Source organism: Natator depressus, chromosome 6 (assembly GCF_965152275.1).
Source record: "Natator depressus isolate rNatDep1 chromosome 6, rNatDep2.hap1, whole genome shotgun sequence".
Taxonomy (NCBI): domain Eukaryota; kingdom Metazoa; phylum Chordata; order Testudines; family Cheloniidae; genus Natator; species Natator depressus.
In genome coordinates this window covers 5,042,174-5,066,607 of record NC_134239.1, presented here as the reverse complement: position 1 = coordinate 5,066,607, position 24,434 = coordinate 5,042,174, and the positions used below count along the sequence as shown (strand labels likewise).

General features: G+C 43.5%; 1 protein-coding gene and 1 pseudogene across 1 annotated transcript; one reads left to right on the top strand and one right to left on the bottom strand.

The window, feature by feature from the left end:
• Window positions 1-2,559: 2,559 nt before the first annotated feature.
• Window positions 2,560-3,606, top strand: LOC141989869 (olfactory receptor 5J3-like; annotated as a pseudogene).
• Window positions 3,607-13,597: 9,991 nt separating this feature from the next.
• LOC141989106 (olfactory receptor 5AR1-like) lies at window positions 13,598-14,539 on the bottom strand. The gene has a single exon (XM_074955391.1). The coding sequence runs from the start codon at window positions 14,534-14,536 to the stop codon at window positions 13,598-13,600; it is 939 nt and encodes a 312-aa protein (XP_074811492.1). The 5' UTR covers window positions 14,537-14,539.
• Window positions 14,540-24,434: the final 9,895 nt, after the last annotated feature.

The following is a 24,434-nucleotide window of genomic DNA, read 5'->3' as shown; positions in this document are numbered from 1 at the left end:
GTTAGAAGCCAACAGATTGGCATCCCACTATCTACTGCTCCCATGTGACCTAAAGGGCATTTTAATGATGCCTTTAGTGCCAGACCTGAGATTAACGGCTCTGAGGGATTCTGTCTCCAAATGCCAGCAGACCAAATAAATACACCCTGCCGCTAATTACACCGTTTGAATCCAGGAAAGAGAGAGGTCTCCCTTGCAACAGGCCACTTTAATATTACAGGACAAAGACTAATGTGAGTAAAAGAAATGTTTTCTTTTCTTCAACTACCTGGTAAAGACACCCAGATCAATTCTTTTTACTGAGAAACAGCGTTGTTGTTTTCTCTGTTCTCAAAATGGAGACACTTTTACCACCAAAATGTTGTCTTGATGATCCCTCATTGTACAATTTGCAATAAAATGGGATAAAAAGCCTAAAATACCCTGAATGCGGTAAGTGATTTTTTGGGGGGTGTCATATATGGGGCTAGAGACCCTCAGCTGTTGTCGCAATAGAGCTGTGATGAGTTACACCAACTACGGATCTGGCCCAATGTGCTTTAATGAGCTAAGTTATTGCATACGGTCCCCAAAGGAAAAAAAGGAAAAGGTAAGATAAAAATACCCCTTGTTTGCCAGGAATCAACTTGCAAGGTTTTTTTTTTTCCTGTAAATGCAGTTCATGCTTTTGAACAACAAATGTTTTCATTTTAAATGTCTTAGAGCAGGTTTTCTGCTGGTGAAATTTTCTAGATTGGCAGCCCTAGAGAGAGATGGTCTCTCTCTGTAGAAAGAAGGTCCTGTACAGAATGGGCAGCACTGGCTTCCCCCAACACACCAGTCTCTGTGCTGATGGAAGGTCTCGCGGGTTCAGGGCGGATACACAGAGATAATGGAATGAAAATAAAAAGCTCGTGTATATTTCAGATTTTCTCATTAGCTTGAAGTGGAAGAACAAACACATTTGGACACACTTGGACTCCAAGGAAACGTCTCTTTGGACGCTGTCTGACCAACACTCCCTGCTACTGGGGCATCTCATTGTGGAGTTCTCGGCGGCTACCGGGTGCGTATTCACTATGAATCTGCTTAATGTCTCTGCTTTCAAAATATCTTCTGAGAAAGAAAGGACGGTCCTCCCGCCGTCTCCATGCATGCTGGGTACATGAGAGAGATTAACAGAGCTTCAAAGTATGTCTACACTGCAGAACGGAAAAGTAACCCATGGCAGAGAGTCTTTGAGGCCAGGTCAATTGATTCTGCCATGTGTGGCTTGCGCTACAGGGCAAAAAATAGCTGTGTAGACATTCAGGCCCACACTGGAGCCTGGCCTCTGACACCAGGCGAGGAGGGAGGGTGATCAGATATTGCCATAGTGAGCATAGGCCGGGGGGGGGGGGGCGGTGCTTATTTGTATCACTGTTCAGTAGATTGTTTTTCTCTTGAATGGTGATCTTTACCAAACCCACTCGTGTTGCTTCTGATTCCCCGCTGAGTTATACCAGTTCCATGCTAGTGCCAGGGGCCAGAATGGGTGTGAGAGCTTCTTTCAACCATGCTTTAACTACAGCCTCCCTTTGCTGAACTCTGCTGTTCATTCATACCTCCTTTAGTTATGTGAACACCCCCCTTTGTGAATATTAACTTAGTTTTCTCCAAAATAACTGTCTTTGTTGAATTTACTCTGGGACTTTATTCCAAATGTGAGGTTTTGGCTGCCTTGTCATAAATATATACTGGTTCCTAACTGATGATTTAATTATGGAAGGATACTAAAGCTGCAATATAAGGCTGGTTTTCAAACACCTCATCCACCTTTCTGCTCTATATTCGGTTGTTGCAGAGTTCAGAGAATCATAGAACCATAGGGTTAGAAGGGACCACATGGGCCGTGTTCTAGTCGAGCCCCCAGCCAAGATGCAGGATTTGTTGTTTCTGACCAACCCAAGACTGATGGTGATCCAGCCTCCTTTCGAAAACCTCCAGTGAAGGAGCTTCCACAACCTCCCTTGGCAGATCTGTTCCATTGCCCTACTGTTCTGACAGTTAGGAAGCTTTTCCTGAGGTTTAATCTAAATTATCTGTGCTGTAGTTTGAACCCATTGCCTCTTGTCCTGCCCTCTGTGGCAAGACAGAGCAACTTTTCTCAAACTTTTTTATGGCAGCCTTTCAAGTATTTGGAAAAGAGGAGATTAAGGAGGGACATGATAGCCATCTTCAAACTAAACATACCCAGTTCCTTCAGCCTTTGCTCACATGGCTTGCATTCCATCACTTTGATCACCTTTGTCACTCCTCTCTGGATCCTTTCTAGTTTCTCTACATCCTTTCAAATCATGCCTAGCCATATAATACCATGAAGAGATATTAGCAAATGACAATGCCTGCTTGGGATGCAAACTTAGAAAGATCACTTCAGAATTTTCAATTTTGTTTTATTTTATCATCTCTTTTCTTTAAAAGGGTTAAAATCTTGGCAATTATACAGACGCACATGAAATTATTTTAAGTTTGCAAATGTTACACAGCCAGAACAGCATAACTTGTTTTTTGTATCTTGGCTTTCTACTGTATTTCACAATGGTGGTGTCCACCTCCCAGCCCCATATGGTTAATTTTGAATCATAAGCTTTATCTTGGCTGTGTTTCTTTCTTCTACCCCAACAGCGTCGATCGCATCTGGAATATATGGTGCATGGCAATTACACTGGAGTGTCCGTGTTCAACCTTCTAGGATTCAAAGGCAGCCGATCACTGCAAGCTGTCCTCTTTGGGATGTTTTTGCTTATCTACACCATGAGCCTTGCGGGGAATCTCAGCATGATCTCTTTAATCAGGATCGAGACGCGGCTACACACCCCCATGTATTTTTTCCTCAGCAACTTGTCCCTTGTAGACATCACTTACTCCTCCATTATTGTCCCTAAGGCACTGGTGAACTTCTTAACAGAGAGTAAAGTCATTTCCTTTGCTGGGTGTGCCACGCAATTTTTCTTTCACTCCTTCTCCGTGAACTCTGAGGGTTTACTTCTGGCTGTGATGGCGTATGATCGATTCATAGCTATATGCAAGCCGCTGATGTACACGCTCATTATGTCCAGGAAAGTCTGTGTACAGCTGGTAGCTGCATCATACTTTTATGCCTCCATTAATGCCACTGTGCATACAGGCTCTTTGTTCAGCCTGTCCTTCTGTGGTCCCAATATCATTGATCACTTTTTCTGTGACCTCCCCCCACTCCAGAAACTCTCCTGCTCTGACACTCGCATGGGTGAGACAGTGCATTTCCTCTTTGCTTCTGTAGCTGCATTAAGCACGATCCTGGTCATCCTCTTTTCCTATGTTTCTATCATGGTGGCCATCTTGCGGATTCGCTCCAACGAGGGCAGACGCAAAGCCTTCTCCACCTGCGCCTCCCACCTGACGGCCGTGTCCATACTGTATGGGGCTCTGTTCTTTATGTACTTACGACCCACATCCAGCAACTCATCAGAGTACGACAAAGTGGTGTCCGTGTTCTATACCCTAGTGATCCCCATGTTGAACCCCCTGATCTACAGCCTGAGGAACAAGGAGGTGAAGGACACCCTGAGGAAGACAATATGCCAGAAAATTATTCCTCACTGAATCTAACTGAGAGGATGAGTTTCATGATTTAATAATAAACAGAAGTGAGAGGAGCTGGCCTGAAAATGGAATTTCTCTCCTATGGAAAATGTTGAGATTTCAAAAAAAGAAGAACCATCCTAACTCAGGACAAAAAGTTAACATCTCAAAATACTTTGTGGGACAGAAATTCTGAAATATTTCATTTTGGGAAAACCAAAATGGTTTTTTTGGATGGCTGGCCACCAGCCAAGAAGGCTCTTCCCAATTTCGCTTTCTATCTGTCGGTAGAACACGAGATTGGCACGAGCTTCCCAAGAGGATAGCCAGGGAGCTGTCCTTTTGACTTCTCCAATGGCAAATAAAAATTTCCTCCCTAAAATTTTGTGAGAAAGGTTTGTTCTACCAGAACATCATCCCAATGGAAAATTCCCAACTGGCTCTAGCGATGTGGCAAAAGTGAGATCTTACTGTTGTTACCCCTGTCACTGGGCCTTGCATGGTGAGAAAGAAGGCAGGAGCAACGTAAGAGGGAGATGCCTTTTGTCTCCAACCCAGAGAAGTGGATCCAATGGCCGGAGAGGGCTGAAGGAAGGGGGAGCAGCAGAGAGGCTTACATGCTGATGTCTCCTTGCAGAACAGCTGGATCCTAATGGACAGTGAGAAGGGCCAGGGGAGTGAGGATGCTCCCTGGCAAGGATGTGGGAGTGCCCACTGGGAAGTGGGGGGTTGCACCGGAGAAGGAAGGGCTGGACGGTGGGGGGAGGGAGGTTGGGGGGGCTGTTCTGGCACAGGGTTGGAAGAGAACAGCTAAGGAGCTGAGCTGTGGTGGAGGACACTGGGGTATGGGGAGAACAAGGACTGTATGCATTGGGATGGTATGGAGTACTTCCCTGGAAGTCAGAGAGATCCCAGATCCTGGGTATGCAGGCAGTCACCCCTCCCCCTCCCCCCACAGCACACCAGACAGGCAGCCTGGGTAACTGGCCCCCAGGATGACTACTGTTTGAGTAAGAGCATGAAATGAAAAGCTTGGAGTTACCCAAAAGGGAAACTGAGATGGGGGGCCACTTGCAGGGTTGCCTCAAAGCCACAAAGAGACATTTGTGAGGAGGCCACACATTTACAGACTGAATTAAAATGTACCACAGGAAGCCTGGTCTTCTTGCCTGGTCTCCTACCACACCATGTGCATGCCTGATGGCTGATGGGTGGGTGGGCAAACTGCCCTGCTCCTCCAAGCTCTCAGGCTCCCCAGCCTACCTGGTCCCCTGGATCCCCATCTTCCTGGGCAGCCAGTTGCCTAGGCTGCCTGCTTGGTGTGCTGGTGGACTGGAGAATGTCCTGCATCCCCAGAATCTGAGACTTCCCTGACTTCCAGGATGCACAGATTGTCCGCTTCCTAATTGTTGTTTTTTCCATATTTAACCCACTTTAATTAGTTGGCTTTTTTTTAACAGTTTCTCTCTGAAGGGCTTTATATATTTGAAGCTCTTCTTCATGAGGTGCAGACAAGCTGAAATCAGTCTGAGTCAGTGTGATTTTCACACAGAATTAGGTATTTGAGTGAAATATAATAGTTGATCCTCTCTTCAGTAGTCACTGTGATCAGGTATAAACGATAGCACAAGAAGCGAGGCAGGAGAGAATCAGAGTCAATAACGGCACCTTCCCCCCCACGTTGGCTGAGCAGTAGGGAAGGAATATAGCCATTGCAGGCAATGGCATTCCCCCGTTCAATATCCAGTCAGCCGAGCACTCCATAAACATTGGTAGAGCTGTGTTAGAAATAGAACTGGTCAGAAACTGCGATCCCTCTTCCTCAGAAAATTCCCACATTTCATTCCGAATTGTAACAGAGAGCCAATATTTTGACATTTCCCACAAAAACCACAATTCAGAGCAATTTCAGTTTGGGACCATGAAGAAGTTTCATTCTGATAATGTCTAAACATGTCATTTTAATAGTCTTGAAACTTTTTGTTTCAAGAAGGTAAAAATGTAGCATTTCAATAAGGAAAAATGTTTTGGTTCAACCTTATCATTTCCTTTTCTAAAAACGTTTATATTATATTAAAATATTAAATATAATATATTATACACCTAGAGCATAAAACCTGGCAAGTCAAGTGTGAAAGTCTAATTAGGCAGGTGAAAAAATAATTTGAAGAGCAACTAGCAAAAGACTCAAAAACTAACAGCATTCGTTTTAGGTACATCAGAAGCAGGAAGCCTGACAAAGAATGGGGGTGGGGGAGCACTAGATGTTTGAGGTGCTAAAGGAGCCCTCAAGGAAGACAAGGCCATTGCAGAGAAGCTAATTGAATTCTTTGCATTGGTCTTCACTGTAGAGTATATGAGGGAGATCCCCACACCTGAGCCATTCTTTTCAGGTGATGGATCTGAGGAAGCATCCCAGACTGAGGAGCCACAAAATGATGGGGTCTAGATTAGCGGTTACCACTCAAGAGAAAGATCTTGGAGTCATTGTGGACAGTTCTCTGAAAACATCCAGTCTAGCTGCAGTAGCAGTCAAAAAGCTAACAGAATGATAAGAACCATAAGGTAAGGGAGAGATAATAAGACAGTAAATATCATAAGGCCACTATATATATCCATGGTACACTCACATCTTAAATACTGCATGCAGTTTTGGTCGGCCCATCTCAAAAATAGATATTAGCAGTGGAAAAGATACAGGGAAGGGTAACAAAAATGATCAAGGTTATGGAACAGCTTCCATATGAGGAAAGATTAAAAGGACTGGGACAGTTCAGTTCGGAAAAGAGACAACTACGGGGGGATCTGATCGAGGTCAATAAAATCATTAACGATATGGAGAAAGTGAATAAGGCAGGTTATTTACCCCAGGAAATGCTATTTCCCCCTTCACAAAGGACAAGAATCAGAGATCAGCCAAAGAAATTAATAGGAAGCAGCTAATGACTCCTGCTGTGTTTACGGGCAGGTTACTTCTACTAGAGATATTTTGTTGCCTTCATGATAGTTTCCGAACAGTCCAGCTTAATCAATGTATGTATTACATCATCCAAGAACGCAGTGTAACTAGTCCGATTTAATCTCACTATCCATGTCATATACAGTAGCTATAAATGATTATGGACGAACCCTCCCAAACTTCACATTGCAACAGGACTAAGAAATGGTGCCCAGATCCTTGCCTCCAGCCCTAAATTATGGTGCGTCTTTACTTAAAATACTACTGCAGCACAGGGGCAGTGCTGCACCCGTAGCACTTCAGTGGAGACGCTCACGACAGGGCTAGGAGGTACGCCCATCTGTGTCGTTAATCCCCCTTCCCGAGAGGCGGTAGCTAGGTTGACAGAAGGATTTTTCCATGGACCTAGCACTGTGTATGCCAGGGGCTATGTTGGCGTGGATACATCTCTCGGAGGGTGTGTGTGGATTGTCCACACTCCAGAGAGACGTAGCTACACTGATGTTAATATTCAGTGTAGATCAGCCCTTATACAGGTGGAAATAGAGTGAAAGGATATGAAACAGCTAAAAATCAAATCTCTAGAGAGGGTGGGAGCAGTTGTCAGGTGCTGTTTGTGAGGCTCAGGCTGACATAGCTGAGGGCCCTGCAGAAGGGCCTTCCTCATCTACCCGGGGTTCTGAAGCCCTAGGTGAGACACTCGTGCACACAGACTGGTTTACTGTCTGAAAATCCTTTTGCTCCCATGCTGCGTTGTATTTTTGTTGTTAAGAGGAAACACAGATGTTTGTTGTTGTTTTTTTTAAGAAAGCTGGTCACTGTGTTAATTATTCATCACAGCTCCCAAAGGAAAGACTTGAGGGCTCCATGCCCAGATGGACCAGATGAGAAGTCACTGTAGATACACAGGAGGCGATAACCTAAGAGCGGGAGAGTCCGGGGATTCCATCCCAGGACAGGTGAAGGCAAGAGCCCAAACATGTGAGGGAGTGCACAAAATATTGTGAATACACGGAAGAGCCAGTTCCAAAGAACACTGTGATGGCCACCAGGCGGAAGATGCAGGTGGAGGAGGCTTTGCACCAGTCCTCCATGGATTTGGCCAAAGAGGATTCAAAGGGGCAGCTAGACGATTAACTCTTGACGCGTTTCACGTTGGCTACATTGCATTAGCCCAGAACGGCCTCACCACAGTGGCAACTGTGATAACGCAGTGGGGAAAATATTGTGCATATGACTCCTGTGACATCCTCGGAGATCCTTCAGTGGATGAAATGTTCCAGACAAATACATGGAAACCATAGCTATCACTGCCAAAATGGACCTTCCTAAGGGACAGATCAGCATTTAAGTAGATCCATCTTCCCATCACATGACATTTTAAAGCATCACTTTGAATAGTTTCCAAGGTATAAATAGAGGAACTATTAATGGCACAGATACCATCCAAAAATGGGACATGTAATGTCATGTTACCGAGAGAGGAAATTTCATTTTGCTGCATTTACTGGCCCAAGCTGAATTTAGCTCTTCAGATATTTGTGCAAGATGGGTAAATAAAAATCATTTGGAAAATGGAGAAGCTCAGAGAATTCCCTGTCCCCACCCACTTTAAGGGCTTGATTTGCATCAGTGAAATCAGTGGAAGTTGTGCAATTGGCTTTTAAGGCACACTGGATCCAGCCCTAAATCATTACCATGTGTTACAGGTTCGACTGAATTCAATAATACCAAATGGCTAGGCTTAATCAACTTTTATGAAGAAAAGATTATTAGTAACAGATAAATACAGCATAACAGAGAAAGGAGGACTACATATATTACCAACCCATCTGGATGGTAACAGTGCAGAGGTCACACTGCCTTAAAATCTGAGCTTCACTCTGCCTCTATATATACACTAGAGTTGAGGGCTTTTTTTAATCTCTTCTCTTTGACATGTTTTTGAATGTTTTTGCTAGGCTGGCACAGACTCGAAAGTAAACAGGACAACATGTATAACTACCTTAATATCTATGTTCTGACCACTATATTTGAGAAGTTGGCAAAACCTTAGAAGCATCCTCTACCAGTAAAACCTTGTTATAAAGCCCATGTTAGTGAGGCGTTAGCAAAATTATTTGTCTTGTCCTTGTTCCCTGAGATTACTACAGTTCACATCTCCCCTTGGCTAAATAGCATAACGTAAGTAAAAATGGTTTGGGAAGATCTTAAAATGAATACAACTCATACTTGTATAAACATACCTACTATTATATATAATATTGTATATGATATTGGCAAACACTATAAAACTTTTACATAGGTAGGTAGGTAGATATGCAAGACAGAAGGTTGCAGAAGCCAAGCATAGGAGAATACCTAAAGGCTGTCAGTTGAATGTGTTTTTCTAGCCATGTTGAATTCTCCTGCTGTATACAGAGCAAGGGTCATGCAAAGGTTACATCATCTAACAGTACAGTTTCAGCATGAATATAACGCATTCTAAGTACAATGTACTTTACCTATTCACTACTTTCTTATTGTGGTTACACCACTTCTCCTTTTTAATTGCACTTATAGCTGCAACAACAAACACATCCCATGATTTCATTAATATATTTTGCCTGTGTGAGGTGAATGCCTCTATTTTCTATTAGTTAGCAAAAGGCAATTTGGATTTGCATTGCTGGTTCATGATTCTCTTTGTTAGACAGGTTTTCCTAATATATTTTTGTGTTATAAGAGCCAGCTGCATAAACCTTGACAAAATCCCCCATTTCTTCTCTGATAACTGTCACTGCCGCATTTAGCAATGTAAGAACTTTGCGAGAGGGGTTTTCCCATTTGTGCCTCTGACCTGGCTGGACACACAATGGGGCCTGGCCTTAATCCAGTCAACATGTCTCTTGGAAATGGTCTTTTGCCATTTGACATGGATTCCGCTAGAGTAATTACTGATCAGGCCTGATCCAAGGCTGCTGTTGTTGTGAGTCTTTCTTTAAGTTTTAGGATTAAATCCTTCAAATGTTTGGTTGTGGGGTTTTTTGTTTGTTTGTTTTTAAGATTCTGCTCCCATCTTAGTCAACTATTTCTATTCTGGAAATCATTTAAGAGTGTGCTTAAATCGCCGGGAATTCAATGGGATTTAATCACGTGATCAATGTCAAGCATATGCTTAATGGATTCACTGGACAGAGAGGGGTGGGAGCACATGTTTAAGGGCTTTCCAGAACCAGGACCTATATTTGTAAGGGCTCTATTCTGAAAAAATGGGAAATCTTTCCAAACTGGCAATATACCTCAAAAGAGGAGAAAACTTTGAGTGTACATTTTGGGACAGACAGTACAACATGTCCAGCAGCACCTACAACTGGAGGCAGATTTTCAGAGGTGCTGCTCTCCCCATTAGACACCTCAGTTAGGAAGCCCGAGTTATAGCAGCGGTCAGCACCCAACACTGGGATAAATAGTGCAGGTCCCAAATGAATAATTTAAGTCCCCAAGTGGGAAAAGAGACCTTTGGCAAATCTATTCACTTGTTTGGGTGCTGAAATGTTAGCTGTTGAATACAGAGCTTTTTGGAAAAATCTGGCCATTCGTTTGTTTTTAATGAAAGACAAACACATCTGGTTATTCATATAACGATAATGACACAGTAAACTCACTCCTCCATCTTGCTCCCATTTATTGATTAACCGCCATGTCTAACATTTACATACACCAAGGAAAAACCTTTTTTTTCCTATCACCCTCCTAAAAACCTCTTTCACCTTCTTTCAGAGGGGTAGCCGGTAGTCTGTTTCAGCAAAAACAACAGAGAGTCCTGTGGCACCTTAAAGACTAACACATTTATTTGGGCATACGCTTTCGTGGGCTGGAATCTACTTTGTCAGCTTATGCCCAAATAAATTTGTTAGTCTCTAAGGTGATATTAGGACTCCTCATTGTTTTTGCTGACACAGACTAACACGGCTACCCCTCTAAAACCAAGATCAAACAGCTTCCAAAAGAAAGTCGCATTGAAGAGCATTATGGTTTTAGGAGTTAAATATCCAACTAAAAACAATAGGGAGTGGGTGCTTTTTATTTAGGCAGTTCCAAAATTCCACACTCAATATTTAGCTGCAAATTTGGCCTAAATTAAATTCCCAAACCTTTGTTAATGCAGAGTTAAGTTTGCCCACTGGTGTCTTGTGCCATTCAGGTATGCAGAAAGAAATGAAGAGTTAAGGTATTTTCCATGCCTGAAACGCAATGTTATCTTTTCTCACTTTAGCTGGCAACAACAACAACTGGCAATGGTGCATTACAGAGAAAACATAACAATAAAAGGGTCTAAAAAATGCACATTTGGCTTACCAAGGGCCAACCACCATCTACATGGAGATCTGGCAGGTTCCAGTCTTAAAATCCCTCCAGGTAGGTTTTGTGCCCTTGATTAATGGCTCGTGCCAGTTTGCTGGATCAAAACAAGGGCCCCTTTTAATTTAAATTCAGCCTTTGTACCCAAAAGGCTTTCTTTGTTTTTCAGGCCTCCTGAAACAGGTAAAACCAATCACTGCTACTTATCCCAAAGGACAAAGCTTTATAGGCTAGGTTTTGTATAACTCACCCCGAGTGATTCCAGATTCCATAGGAAACCCACTGTGATGGTGCACCCCATAGTGCTATATGGGGAGATGCTTATAAATGTCTATATGACATAACTGGAATATGTTTTGTGCGACATATGCCATGTAACATGTCTCTGTAGAGGTTGTGATCTACTGAATCTATTCCTCCTATTTGTACGCATGTATCATTTTTGTGTTCGAGGTTATGAATATTGGCTGTGTACTTGCTTGATTTCTGGGTAGCCTTGGTAAAAGTATTTCATCAGATTTCTGAGAGACGACTATTCTCAGTAAGTGCCCAGTCAAGAACCACTTAAGCCAACAATGAATTTGGAGACGCCAATCCACATCTGAGCTTTCCCAGGAATGTGGCTTGACTGGTAAGGAACTCAGTCTTGCAGAGACATGTGACTTCCCCATGTGACTCCAAAACTCCATCTTGTAACTGGATTTTACACAGGGAGAGGGAGGGGTGTCCACCCAGAGGACAAAGTCTATAAAAATCCCTGGGAGACCCCTCCATTTTGTCTTCAGCTGGCTCAAGGGATAGCCTCTCCACCCCCAAGGATACCTGAAAGAAACTGGAACAGAGGACAGTGTCTACAGGGGGGTGAGAGTGATTTCTGGACCCAGAGTAGGGGGAGTTTAGTCTGTAAAAGGAAGCTCATGGAAACTTTGCTGAGGGTGAGGCTTTTATCTGTATTCAGTTTTATTACTGTATTAGAGATAGATCAGCGTGTTTTATTTTATTTTACTTGGGAATTCACTTTGTTCTGTCTGTTACTACTTGGAACCACTTAAATCCTACTTTCTGTACTTAAAATCACTTTTTACTCATTAATTAACCTGGAGTACGTATTAGTATCTGGGGGAGGGGTGCAAACAGCTGTGCATATCTCTCTATCAGTGCTAGAGAGGGCGAACAATCTATGAGTTTACCCTGTATAAGCTTCAGACAGGGTAAAATGGATTTATTTAGGGTTTGGACCCCATTGGGAGTTGAGCATCTGAGTGGTAAAGACAGGAACACTTCCTAAGCTGCTTCCAGGTAAGCCTACAGCTGTTAGGGGATGTGGTTCAGACCGGGTCTGGGTTTGCAGCAGGCTAGCGGATCTGGCTCAAACCAGGTAGGACTCTGGAGTCCTAAGCTGGAAAGGGCAAGGAAGCAGGGGCAGAAGTAGTCTTGGCACATCAGTTGGCAGCTCCCGGGGCAGTTCTGTGATCCAACACATCACACCCACCCAGCGAAACCAGAACACACAAATACATATAACACTTATTGAATACAAAGGGCCATGAATATTTTCTGGGCACCTCTTAATATGACAGTCTATGGTGTTGTCATGTTTCCTGAGTTTTTGCTCACCGACTTACAGATAACATTTTTAAAGTTAATGTGATAGTCTCAGCACCATGCCTGTGTTTGCCATTTCTGTCACTGATGTATGTATGGGACCAAATTCTCAGTAGGCATAACTTACTTCCAATGCTTTGTTTGTATGTAATTTTTTCAGGTGATCCTTAGAAACCTGAGAAGAACAAACCCACACAAAACTTTTAGCATCGACAACCAGGCAACTATCAGATGTAAATTAGATGTGGACATCCATGAAACCGAAAGGGCTGTTGGTGAGTAAGTAGAAGGTTGTACAAAATAAGTGGACTAGTACTGTATAAGGCAGTGATGAAATGCCCCTAAGTGGCTCACTGGCACATGCCCTTAACTCTAAGAAAGACCCTGTAATGAAATCTTCCAAACATGACCAGAGTTCACCCAAATATTCACTAGTTCGAATAACTCAAATATTCAAAAACTAGAAGGCAAATAATGAGCACACACACCTCATTATTATTATGAAATATAAATGATTTTTCAGCCACTCTCATTATTAGAGGACCCAGCTCATGCTTTTAAAACACTTAATAAATCAATAAATAATAATAAAAATAATGCCTATTGCTTACATCAGTAGCTCTCTGAGCACTTTACTGTCTTTTTCTTTAACGTTTCTCTCCTATCAGCACTCTGGGAGACCGGGCAGTGCCACCATCCCCGTTGTAAGGATGGAGAACAGAGGCACAGAGAGGCTAAGTGACTTGCCCAAGCTCAAAAGGGAAGTCCATTGTGGACGCAGAAATTGAACCCAGGTTTTCTATGTCCTCAGCCAGTGCCTGAACCACGGGACCAGCCTGCCCTTCCCTTGAGGATGGCAACGTGGCCTTAGCACAAAATGGTTCCTAACTGGGAGTTGAGCAGCTCTGAGAAGCTGGCTCCTTGACGACTTGCCAAATCATAGCTGTTTGGTGCAGATCTCCTTGGAAAACCTGCCCCTTAGGTTTTTTTGGTGCAAGACAAACAAGGTTGGTAATTCACAAAACCCAAGATAATGATGTAAAGGACTCACTCCCCACTTTCACTCCTGTTTACCATTAAAAAACCCATTCCCAACATTTAAATTCACGGAGAATAAATCTTACTGTGTAACATCCTCATAAAGGCCTCTTTCACTTCCTTGTTCCTCAGGCTGTAGATCAGGGGGTTCAACATGGGGATCACAAGGGTATAAAACAAAGAAATGATTTTGTCCTGATCTATGGGGTACTTTGAACTGGGCTGTAAATACACGAAAGAGCCTGTTCCGTAGAAGATGGTGATGGCCGTCAGGTGGGAGGCGCAGGTGGAGAAAGCTTTGAGTTGGCCCTTGGCAGAGTTGATCCTTAGGATGGCGACCACAATGTATATGTAGGAGATAAGGATGATCAAGATAGTAGGTGTTACCACCACAGTGGTACAGGTGAAATGAACAATGTTTGTGATGTGGGTGTCAGAGCAGGACAGTTTCAGGATGGGGGGTACATCACAGAAGAAATGGTTGATGACATTCGAGTCACAGAAGGACAAACGGAATATAAACATAGTTTGAACAATTGCATTCACGCAGCCCACTAGGTATGACCCCAGCACCAGCAGCATGCAAAACCGCTTGGACATGATGACAGTGTAGCGCAATGGGTTGCAGATGGCCATGAAGCGATCGTATGCCATGACACCCAAGAGGTAACATTCACAGGACAATGCGATGCATAAGAAGAAGAATTGCAGAGCACACAAAGGGAACAAAATGACTTTTCTCGCTGATACTAAAGTAATCAGTATGTTGGAAGTGATAATGGTGGTGTAACCAACATCTAAGAGGGCCAGGTTGCTGATGAAAAAGTACATGGGGTTGTGAAGCTGGTAGTCAGTCCTGATTAAGGTGACCAAGGTGAGGTTCCCCACTAGGATCAGCAGGTAGATCAACAGAAACATCACAAGGAGGATGACCTGCAGCTTTGGGTCTTGTGTGAATCCCAACAAGACAAACTCACTCACTGCAGTGTGATTCCTCTCCGTCATTTATCCCAGATGCACTCTCCACTGTAGGTGAGAAAGTGAGGCCTACACTAAAAAAGGAGACAAATGAGGGCTGAATGCAAACACCTCAAACTTTGTTACTTTCAACAAAGCATACACTCTCGGCAGTGGATCCATCTCAGGATTCCATAAGCCTCACACCCACCATGAAGATCTCTGTTTCCCTCTACTGTCTGACCTACATGTAGTGTTCAGAGTCCAGCACTGGCTTCAAGCTAGGTTTTCTAGCTCAGGGAGTGGTGGCTCATGCTCTTGAGATCAATCTTTGCGGCTAACAACCCACCCACCTGCACAATGTCGTTTCCACAGTCAGATTCTGATACAATCACCCACATCAATTAGTGAGACCACTGGGCAATGAGACTTTTTGCAGGGCAAAGTACTACTTGGGGTGCGAACGTATATGAGGCATGGGTGCTTATGCACTGTCTTTATGGAGCCAGGCTAGTTGTTTCATTAGCAATAAGGGATATGGGCAGGCAGGGAGTTGCAGGAAAGAGAACTTTATTCAGCAGCCTGGGGCTACCCAGCGTTCTATGCAAAGCCTCTAGCATTTGTGCACAAGTAGCCTGACCCCTGTTCGCACTCCTGAGCTCCTGATGTCACAATAAACTAGGTCCCTCCAGAAAACTGACCCTCTTTCTCCAGTTCCACTCCTCACATTACCGCAGTGACTCAGCTCTTAAAGCTGCACGGCCATGTTTATCGCAAGCCCAGTTTTACAGCCCTGCCTTTCTGAAGAAAAAAAAAGTTCCTTCACTCAGAGCACCAGATCCAATACCTTTCCTCATGTGAGCAGCAAACTTACCCCAGCTGGGAGGTGGTGCTATTCACTTCGACGGGAGCAATGGTGGGTTCTGATGCTATTTGGCATGTCCATGGGGATGATCGTCTGGCCCTCAGTGTTTAAGTCTCATAGGCTGGAATCCATGAAGGGACTCAGGCATTGCAGCTCCGAGTATCCTGGCACCTCACGTTTAGGTGCCTAAACAAAAACAAGCACAGCAGTGCAATCCAGAAAGCCGAGTTAGGTACCTCCCTGTAGAATCATAGAACCGTAGCGGTCGCAGGGACCGCAAGGGTCATCCAGTCTCACCCCCTGCCAAGAGGCAGGATTTGTTGTGCCCAAACCATCCAAGGCAGTTGGCTCTCTAGCCTCCTTTTGAAAACCTCCAGCAAAGGAGCTTCCACAATCTCCCTGTACAATGAATGGGGACAGATAGGCACCTTAAAATGTATTCCATAACAGCCCACAGCATGCCAGGTGGGAAGTCTCCTAAGCTTGCCAGTGGGACCCACCGATTTGCGAAGCACTGCCCCTTCCTCACAGATCGGCACCTCCCTTCCACCTGAATTTATGTGACTCTCTCTACTAGCAACCCCCACACAGGTACCCCTCTCCTGGCTTCGTAGCAGTTTCTTGAGGGAATGAATTGGACACCAGCCTCGTTCTACACAAAATGGCGGAAGGAGGCAGCTGTGGTGCTCCTGCCCCCATGATAACTTTTGGCCCAGTGGTTAGAGAACTCACCCGGGATGTGGGAGACCCAGGTTCCATTCCCCTTCCCTGAAAGAGAGGGAAGAAAGGATTTAAACAGGTATCTCCCACCTCTCAGGAGAGCGCTCTAACCTCTGGCCTCTGGGATATCGTGTCTCTCCTGTTGAAGCTGTTCCACTGTGGATAAAGAAAGAATAATTGGCGCAGGGGGACTGGACCCAGGGTCTTCTGCCCATGAGGTGTGTGCCCGAACCACTCGCACTCTCTGGTCCAATAATTTTGGCATCCTCATGTTCCACTGCCCAGCTCTCCTCAGCCACTGCCCCTTTGGCAAGGATTCCCATGGCCACAGAAGGCAGGAGCTGAATGTCAGTCCCTTCACTATCTTTACATCATCTCCTTGTCTCCTGTTTCTCTGTCTGTACAGAGCAGACCAGTCCTCCAATCACATGGCCTCCTGCAGGTCGAGGATGCAGGACCAGCGCAAGGATTAACACGGAGTCAGTGGAGGCAATTGTTTGAAGAGGGGACACAATTAGAGAGCTTGGCTGAGAGGAGGCTTTTCTGGGGGGAGGGAGAGTAGAAGCTCCTGCTAGACTTCCCACTGTTGAGCTCAGATGCCCTCCTTTCTTCCCCACACTTCCCAGTTCTGTTCTGACCTCCCCCTTCCCCTGGAAGCAGAAGCACCAAGGGAAGGGTGAGCCTACCCCTTCCCCACTGCAGTGTGGAGAAGGGGGGAGTTTGGGGTTCCTTCCCTTGACCCAGGAAAAGTAGAGGGAAGAAGCGCCCCCTCCCTCCACCTAGTGAAACAGTCCTGGGGAATAATTGTGGGGCAATGGTGGTGGTGGTGGTGGGGTTATGTGTGGGGAAGGGCACAGGTGGCTCGACTTTCCATCCCACCAGTTATGCCACTTATGGTTCTGCTCTGTCAGCGTCTCTGAGCTCCCAGAGAGAAAAGGTCCCTTTGAGGACTGTCAAGGTTCCTTCCCCACTCTGAACTCTAGGGTACAGATGTGGGGACCTGCATGAAACCCCCCCAAGCTTACTTTTACCAGCTTAGGTTAAAACTTCCCCAAGGTACAAACTATTTTACCCTTTGCCCTTGGACTTCCACTGCCACCACCAAACGTTTATCTGGGTTTATTGGGAAAACGTTGTTTGGAAACGTCTTTCCCCCCAAAATCTTCCCAACCTTTGCACCCCACTTCCTGGGGAAGGTTTGGTAAAAATCCTCACCAGTTTGCATAGGTGACCACAGACCCAAACCCTTGGATCTTAGAACAATGAAAAAAGCATTCAGTTCTTGAAAAGAAACATTTTAATAGAAGAAACAGTAAAAAGAATCACCTCTGTAAAATCAGAATGGTAAATACCTTACAGGGTAATAAGATTCAAAACATAGAGAATCCCTCTAGGCAAAACCTTAAGTTACAAAAAAGACACACAGACAGGAATATTCATTCTATTCAGCACAGCTTATTTCTTCAGCCATTTAAAGAAATCATAATCTAACGCATATCTAGCTAGATTACTTACTAAGTTCTAAGACTCCATTCCCGTTCTGTCCCCAGCAAAAGCATCACACAGACAGACACAGACCCTTTGTTTTTTCCTCCCCCCAGCTTTTGAAAGTATCCTGTCTCCTCATTGGTCATTTTGGTCAGGTGCCAGCGAGGTTATCCTAGCTTCTTAACCCTTTACAAGTGAGAGGATTTTTCCTCTGGCCAGGAGGGGTTTTAAAGGAATTTACTCTTTCCTTTATATTTATGACAAGGACGATCTCTTATACATCAAGGGATCACAGGAAAATAACAACCCTACATTGTTCAAAACTCAGTTCTTCTTCAGGGCTTGAGGCATCCAACTGGGTTTTTGAAGCCCTAGTGTTTGGACAGTGGATATTCCCCCCACACACACACACACAGATTATTCTACCACTTCTCCAACGCCCAACCCTCCACCACATCCATTGCTGTGACCATCTCACAAAAGACCTGGCTGCTCCAAGCTTTCCCTCCCACCACACGCACACACACATGCAATTCAGCTCTCCTCTCCACCTTCCTCCTTGTCATACATACACAATACACATGTGTGGAAATCTGCCAAAGCCAGGATTCAAAAATCACAGAGCAAGGTGGGCACTGGGATCCAGCCATCTTGAACCACCTTGTTGTTCTGAGGCCAGGCTGCCTGCAAACCCTCTGGCTTTCAGCGCTCCCCCTGCACATGAAAGTTTACCTTGAATAACTTTTGAAATGTTCCTTTCCTCAGAGGGTCAGTGGGTGCCAGACACTAGCTGGGATCAACCCCGAGAAGGTGAGAACAGTCTGGGGAGAATCAGAGCCCCAGTGGGCCCAGGGCGTTCACAAAACAACATGATGTGAACTGTACAATTCTGATATCTGGGGACTTTTCAAGGGGCTCTCCCTTGCACGCATGACTCCAAATTTAGTCCATTAACCCTACCCTAGACCTCCACGAGGATCAGCAATTTTCAAGACAGTCTGAGTAAAGCTGTGGATTTTAGAGCCAATGATAAGTGAGTCGCAACCCTTTCTACAGCAGAGCTACTGCTCTGCTCTAATGAGCCAGATCGTCAGCATGTGTACATGGAAAATTGGCTTTAGTGAACTTAGGCAACGGACACCACCTGAGGATGCAGCCTTCTTTGAAAAGTCAGGATCTCTGGAGTCAATAAATCTGATCTCCATGAGATTTGGCTCTGAATCAGAATTAATTCAAAATTGCCAGAACCAAAAGAGAATATTTATTCCACTTCCCTCAGAACCAGAGCAATTAAACCTACCTGCAGGAGGGAGACGTCTGTTACTCTTGACTGCAAAGCAGATTGTGTTTGGAGGTCTGGTTTATAGACTTGTTTCAGTGGCATTTGGGGATGGACTCCTTGGAGAACCCCAGAGTTCTTCAGTTCAGGGCAGACACAGATGGGATCATTAAAACCTTCACGTCCCCTAGGGATAACTACACAAAGACATGTTGTTTCCAATTATTGCTCAAACTTCTGGATGTTTTCTTTCTTCCCCTTTTCTTTGTTTCAAAGAGAACTGGCCCATTCCTCCCCTCCCATCCCCCGAATCCTGATCAGATGCTCACGGGGTCACTCACCTCAGAAGGTGCAAAATGTGATATATATTGGAAAATAGATTCAAAACTGGTCCCTTTAATTAGAGCCCTGCAAATCCACAGATATCCGTTTTATATCTGTGGACCATTTTTGTGGATGATGGACCGGATGCAGACACAAACTTTGTATCTGGAGCCCTGAAAATCTGTGGATACTCACTTTATATCCAGGGATCATTTTTGCGGATCGAATGCTGTTACAAATTTTGTATCCACACAGGACGCTGGTTTTAGACTCTTGAGAGCTACAGCCCCATTGAAAATTGCTGAAAATGTCACTCAGGCACTTTTGATGTCAGCCCAGGTGTTTAAATATGGGCACTCAAAGTTAAAGCACTTTTTTTTTTTAAATTTGAGCACTCACCGTCTTTGCCTCACTTCCTCACTATGTAAAATGCAGATAATACTTTCCCTGGAACTTTGTACTGGTCACTCCCTTAGGCACTTCTGAATATCTCACCCTAAAAAAAATGGCTTTTCCCAGAAGTGCTTTCTCTTTGAACCATTTCAGAACTCATCTAGGATTTTTCTCACTCATACTGCCAATTCCGCCCCTTAAAATTTCTCAGGCTTGAGTCTATCCATGTGACTCATGTAATCACAAATGCAGTCTTACCTTGCTCATATCTATTCAGATTGCTACTGCAAAGACAATTTTTCTAGCCCATTGGTTTGACCATGACATCCCTTTATTGGCTCCCCTTTCGCTTTGCTTGTCTTCACTTTCAGGACCCTTCACAACCTATCCCAGATGACCCTAACACCATTCGCTATTGAAAGGTCACCATTCATCTCAGATTGACCAGTAAGCACAGCCTCCATCACGCACTTGTTAAATTTTCAGACAAGAACCATTGTGCTTTCCTCCCATGCTCCTCACACTTGGGAGGAGCTCCCTAGAAATAGTCAAAAAGCTTTCTCATTATCCTCCTTCCATTCCCTCCTGAAAACTCACGTTTGCTCTCACTGTCTCCAGAAACTTGACAATGATTAGGCCACTGTTTTATTGAGACAACTGCCCAGTGTTGTGTCTCTGTTTTCTTGTACTGCCCCATCTGTCTAACATCTGTGGACTCCTGTCTTAGACTGCAAACTCTTTGAGGCCAGGACTGTCTCTCTGTTGTGTCTATGTGTACAGCACCTAGCACAATGGGGTGCTGGTGGGCTCCTAGGTGCCCACATTAATACAAATAAGAACAGTAAGAATGAAGGCTGAATATTGGAGCAGGAGCCAAATCACATGGATCTAATTGCAAACTCTCTGGGGTATTTTACTATATGTTTTTCAAATAATAAAATAATAAAATAAAATAATTATAATAATAAATAACTAATTTGTAGAGTTTAAGGCCAGAAGACAACTATCAGATAGTCTAATTTCCTGCATATCACAGACCACAAACTGTTAAAAATATAAAAACAGAGCAAGGGGAATGTCTGACAGGGATGGCAATTTCCTGCCATATTTTTGGGGAGATCTTACTGTAATAAGTTTATGTAACATTGTAGGCCAGTGAATATATGGAATTGCATGGCAGAGGGGACCACAGTGCTCCAGTGGGAGGTAATTAGACAAATTCTCTCAGATTCTTTAGAGATCAACAGACAAAGAAAGGGCTTTTGGATCAATAACCTGAGTTTAAACTGACTCAGGGCCGCCTTTCTGATCCAGCAAATGCACAGAACTTCTGTCCAAGGGGAGGGCCCCCAGTACTTAGAGAAGGATTGGAAGGACTGTCACCTGCCAAAGCCCTTTTTGGAGTTGAGAGGGTGGGCAGTGATCTCTGGAAAGCTTTTTAGTGGGTGTGTAGATTCTTTTATTGTTTTAATTTGTTTTCTGTGTAACACTTTTACCTTAAGGATAAATGTGCTTGCTTAGAAAGATCTGTGAGGTAACTATGACAATTATACTGTTTTCTATCTCTGAGGAGAAAAGTAAAGCAGGCTGGCTCATGGAATCTCACTTGCTGGGGAATTCACAGTATAGGCAGGGAACTTTACAGCCTGGAAAATTTTGGTCAGAAAGGGGAGGGACACCTTGTCCACATCCGAGAGAGGTGACAGGTGGGGAGCCATAAATCTAAGAGTCAGGGCACTTTCTGGACCACAGAGGGGGAATACAGGGGCAGTTGCCCTGAACTGTGCCAGAAGACAATTGTTATTTTCCCCCAACAAATTATTTTATTTATTTAAATTAAAAATGCATGACATTTCAATGGTTACCCAGGGTTTTCAGAACCCAAAGCAGTGGTAACTTAACTGTTTCAGCCCAGGCAATGTCAGGAATAAATCAATGGGAACACAGCAATTCTGTCTGATGAAAGATTAATACAAGTAAGCTTGCTCTTATCTCAAACTATGATGTATTAGATTTAAGCACACACAGACATAAGCAATAGGTTTAGAACATCCAAAATAAATACGTAGAATCTGAGATGGTATTGAAAAATTTGCAGCAGGTCCGTGATGGCCAGTCACTTCCCTGCCAGGGAGTATGGGGTCAGAAAAATGATCTCCCAGGACAGCTTCAGAAAGCTGCTGTAAAGTACACTTTTTTATCTAGTCTTTTTATAACTAACGTTTACCAAACGCATAGCTCATAGTGACCCCTACTGGGTCATTACCTCTCCTAACTTCAATAAATTACTTATCAACAAACATTCCTAACAATCTTAGTCATAATAAGCGTCTATATTAAAGGCGCCAAAATGCAAAGTCCTCATCCACTTATTTTCTTTCAGTCTCAATTTGTTGACTCTTTTCTCCCCTCCTCCCATTCCGATTAGCAGAAACTGCAAACGTGTAGTGAACATTTGACTTTGCCTCCAGAAGCCCTGCTTGTTCAAATTAACTCTTATCTATGTGATGTTCCACTTTATTAATTCACAGTGGCTGAATGCAGACAATATGGTTGCAATTAGCTTGATAAAAATCTGGGGTACACCTCACCCCCTCAAATCTGGGGCAATACAACCAGATCCATAGTTGTTTGAAAAATGGAGGGAAGTTGTGTGTGGAAATTTTCACAAAAAGCTCACTGAAAGTTTTCATTTTTCCTGGCTGTTTTTGTTTCTTACATTTTTTGAAATATTCTTGAGGTATTTTTTTAAATTTTAAGACTTTCAGCCAGTGGTCCTGAAGGTCACCCTCACCTCTTTTCAGGGAGAATTTCAGAATGAGCACATGGAGCAATGCCTCACGACGTGCACTTCGCTAACAACTTTTGTATGAAAATTTCACACCACCTTTTCAAATTATGGAGTAGAAAAGTGACTTTGAGAGTGAAATGAAAAAAAATGTGATATGTAGAAAGATGATAGTTAAACTAACAATATTCAGTAGGCATTTTAGAGAAAAGGTTTCCTCTGTTGTCATTCTCTTTTAGTATGAATGCTTTCCATATTTAAGGCTTAGGAAACACTGGTTTATAGTTCCTTGAAGTGAATATTGACAGATGTGCAGTTTCCTCAATCAATATGGTATGTTCCCATGAGAAACTAAATCCTGATGTCCGTGGCAAGAGAAATCAATATTTTCTGATTGTTACACTCTAGAAGATAATCCTGGATCATGACTGATGAGAAAACAAACATGTGATGAATTTTTATCATTTACCTCTTCAGAAATGAACAATAGAGGTCTGGAGCAATGTGTGCTAACAGTGTCTGAATTCTGATGATAATAAACTGAACTTCTGCTTGAGTTACCAGAGGTAAAATACTAAAAAGCAATTTTCTAATGTACATTTATCTTATTCCTCTTTAAAGCTTTAATATACAAATCATATTCATGACTATAACAGAGATTTCCAGAGATTTCCGATGAAAATATTCATGCACCAATTTTCAAACATGGCCTCCTCAGTGGAACATCTCAGTCCCATATTTAGATCTTCAAGTCAACAATTAAGTACATAAAATGGGCATTTATAAGCCCAAGGGACAATGTGAGAAGGCTATTCTTCCTGTTTAAAAGAACACAGTTGAACAATAGGCTTAGTGAGCATATATAACAATACAATAGAAATAAACTGCAATACATGTTCATATATCTTAGCTTTTCATATTGAGTTGACCATCAACTTCTAGTGTTCTTTGAGTGGAATATTGATATTGGTTTATTTTTGGTCAAAATCTATTTATTTGGTTAATACAGTTCAATATTCACTGTGAGAGTAATCAACATTGACTTTTTTATTGATGATATGCCTTAATCTGTGTCTCAACAGGTGATTTTATTCAGCACCTTAAAGTTGTCTCCTATCCCGAATACATGGAGAATACAAACAATGTGTCTGAATTCATTCTGTTGGGATTCTCCCAGGATCAGAAGTTACAGCGAGTGTGTTTTGTGCTGTTTTTACTTTTCTATATACTTAACGTACTGGGAAATCTGCTCATCATTGTCACCATAAAGTGCAGTGAGTGTCTGAACTCCCCTGTGTATTTCTTCCTGAGCTTCCTGTCCTTCGTAGACATCTGCTATCCCTTGGTCACAGCCCCAAAGCTGATCGCAGATTGCTTGTTGAGAGGAGAACCATCTCCTTTGCTGGCTGCATAGCACAGCTGTTCAGTTTCCTCCTCACAGTGATGGCGTTTGATCGTTACATTGCGATCTGCAAATCCCTCCATTATACGGCCATTATGAACAAGGAGGTGTGCAGCTGGTGGTGGCTTCATGGGTGGGGGACTTTGTGCATTCCATGGTTCAGACTCTCCTGACTGTACAGTTACCCTTCTGTGGACCTGTCAAGGTTCCTTCCCCACTCTGAACTCTAGGGTACAGATGTGGGGACCTGCATGAAAACCTCCTAAGCTTATTTTTACCAGCTTAGGTTAAAACTTCCCCAAGGTACAAACTATTTTCCTTTTTCCCTTGGACTTTATTGCTGTCACCACCAAGCGTCTAACAGATATATAACTTGGAAAGAGCCTGCTTGGAAACATCTTTCCCCCCAAAATCCTCCCCAAACCCTACACCCCCTTTCCTGGGGAAGACTTGATAAAAATCCTCACAAATTTGCATCGGTGAACACAAACCCAAACCCTTGGATCTTAAGAACAATGAAAAAGCAATCAGGTTCTTAAAAGAATTTTAATAGAAGAAAAAGTAAAAGAATCACCTCGGTAAAATCAGGATGGTAAATACCTTACAGGGTAATTAGATTCAAAACGTAGAGAATTCCTCTAGGCAAAACCTTAAGTTACAAAAAGACACAAGAACAGGAATATCCAT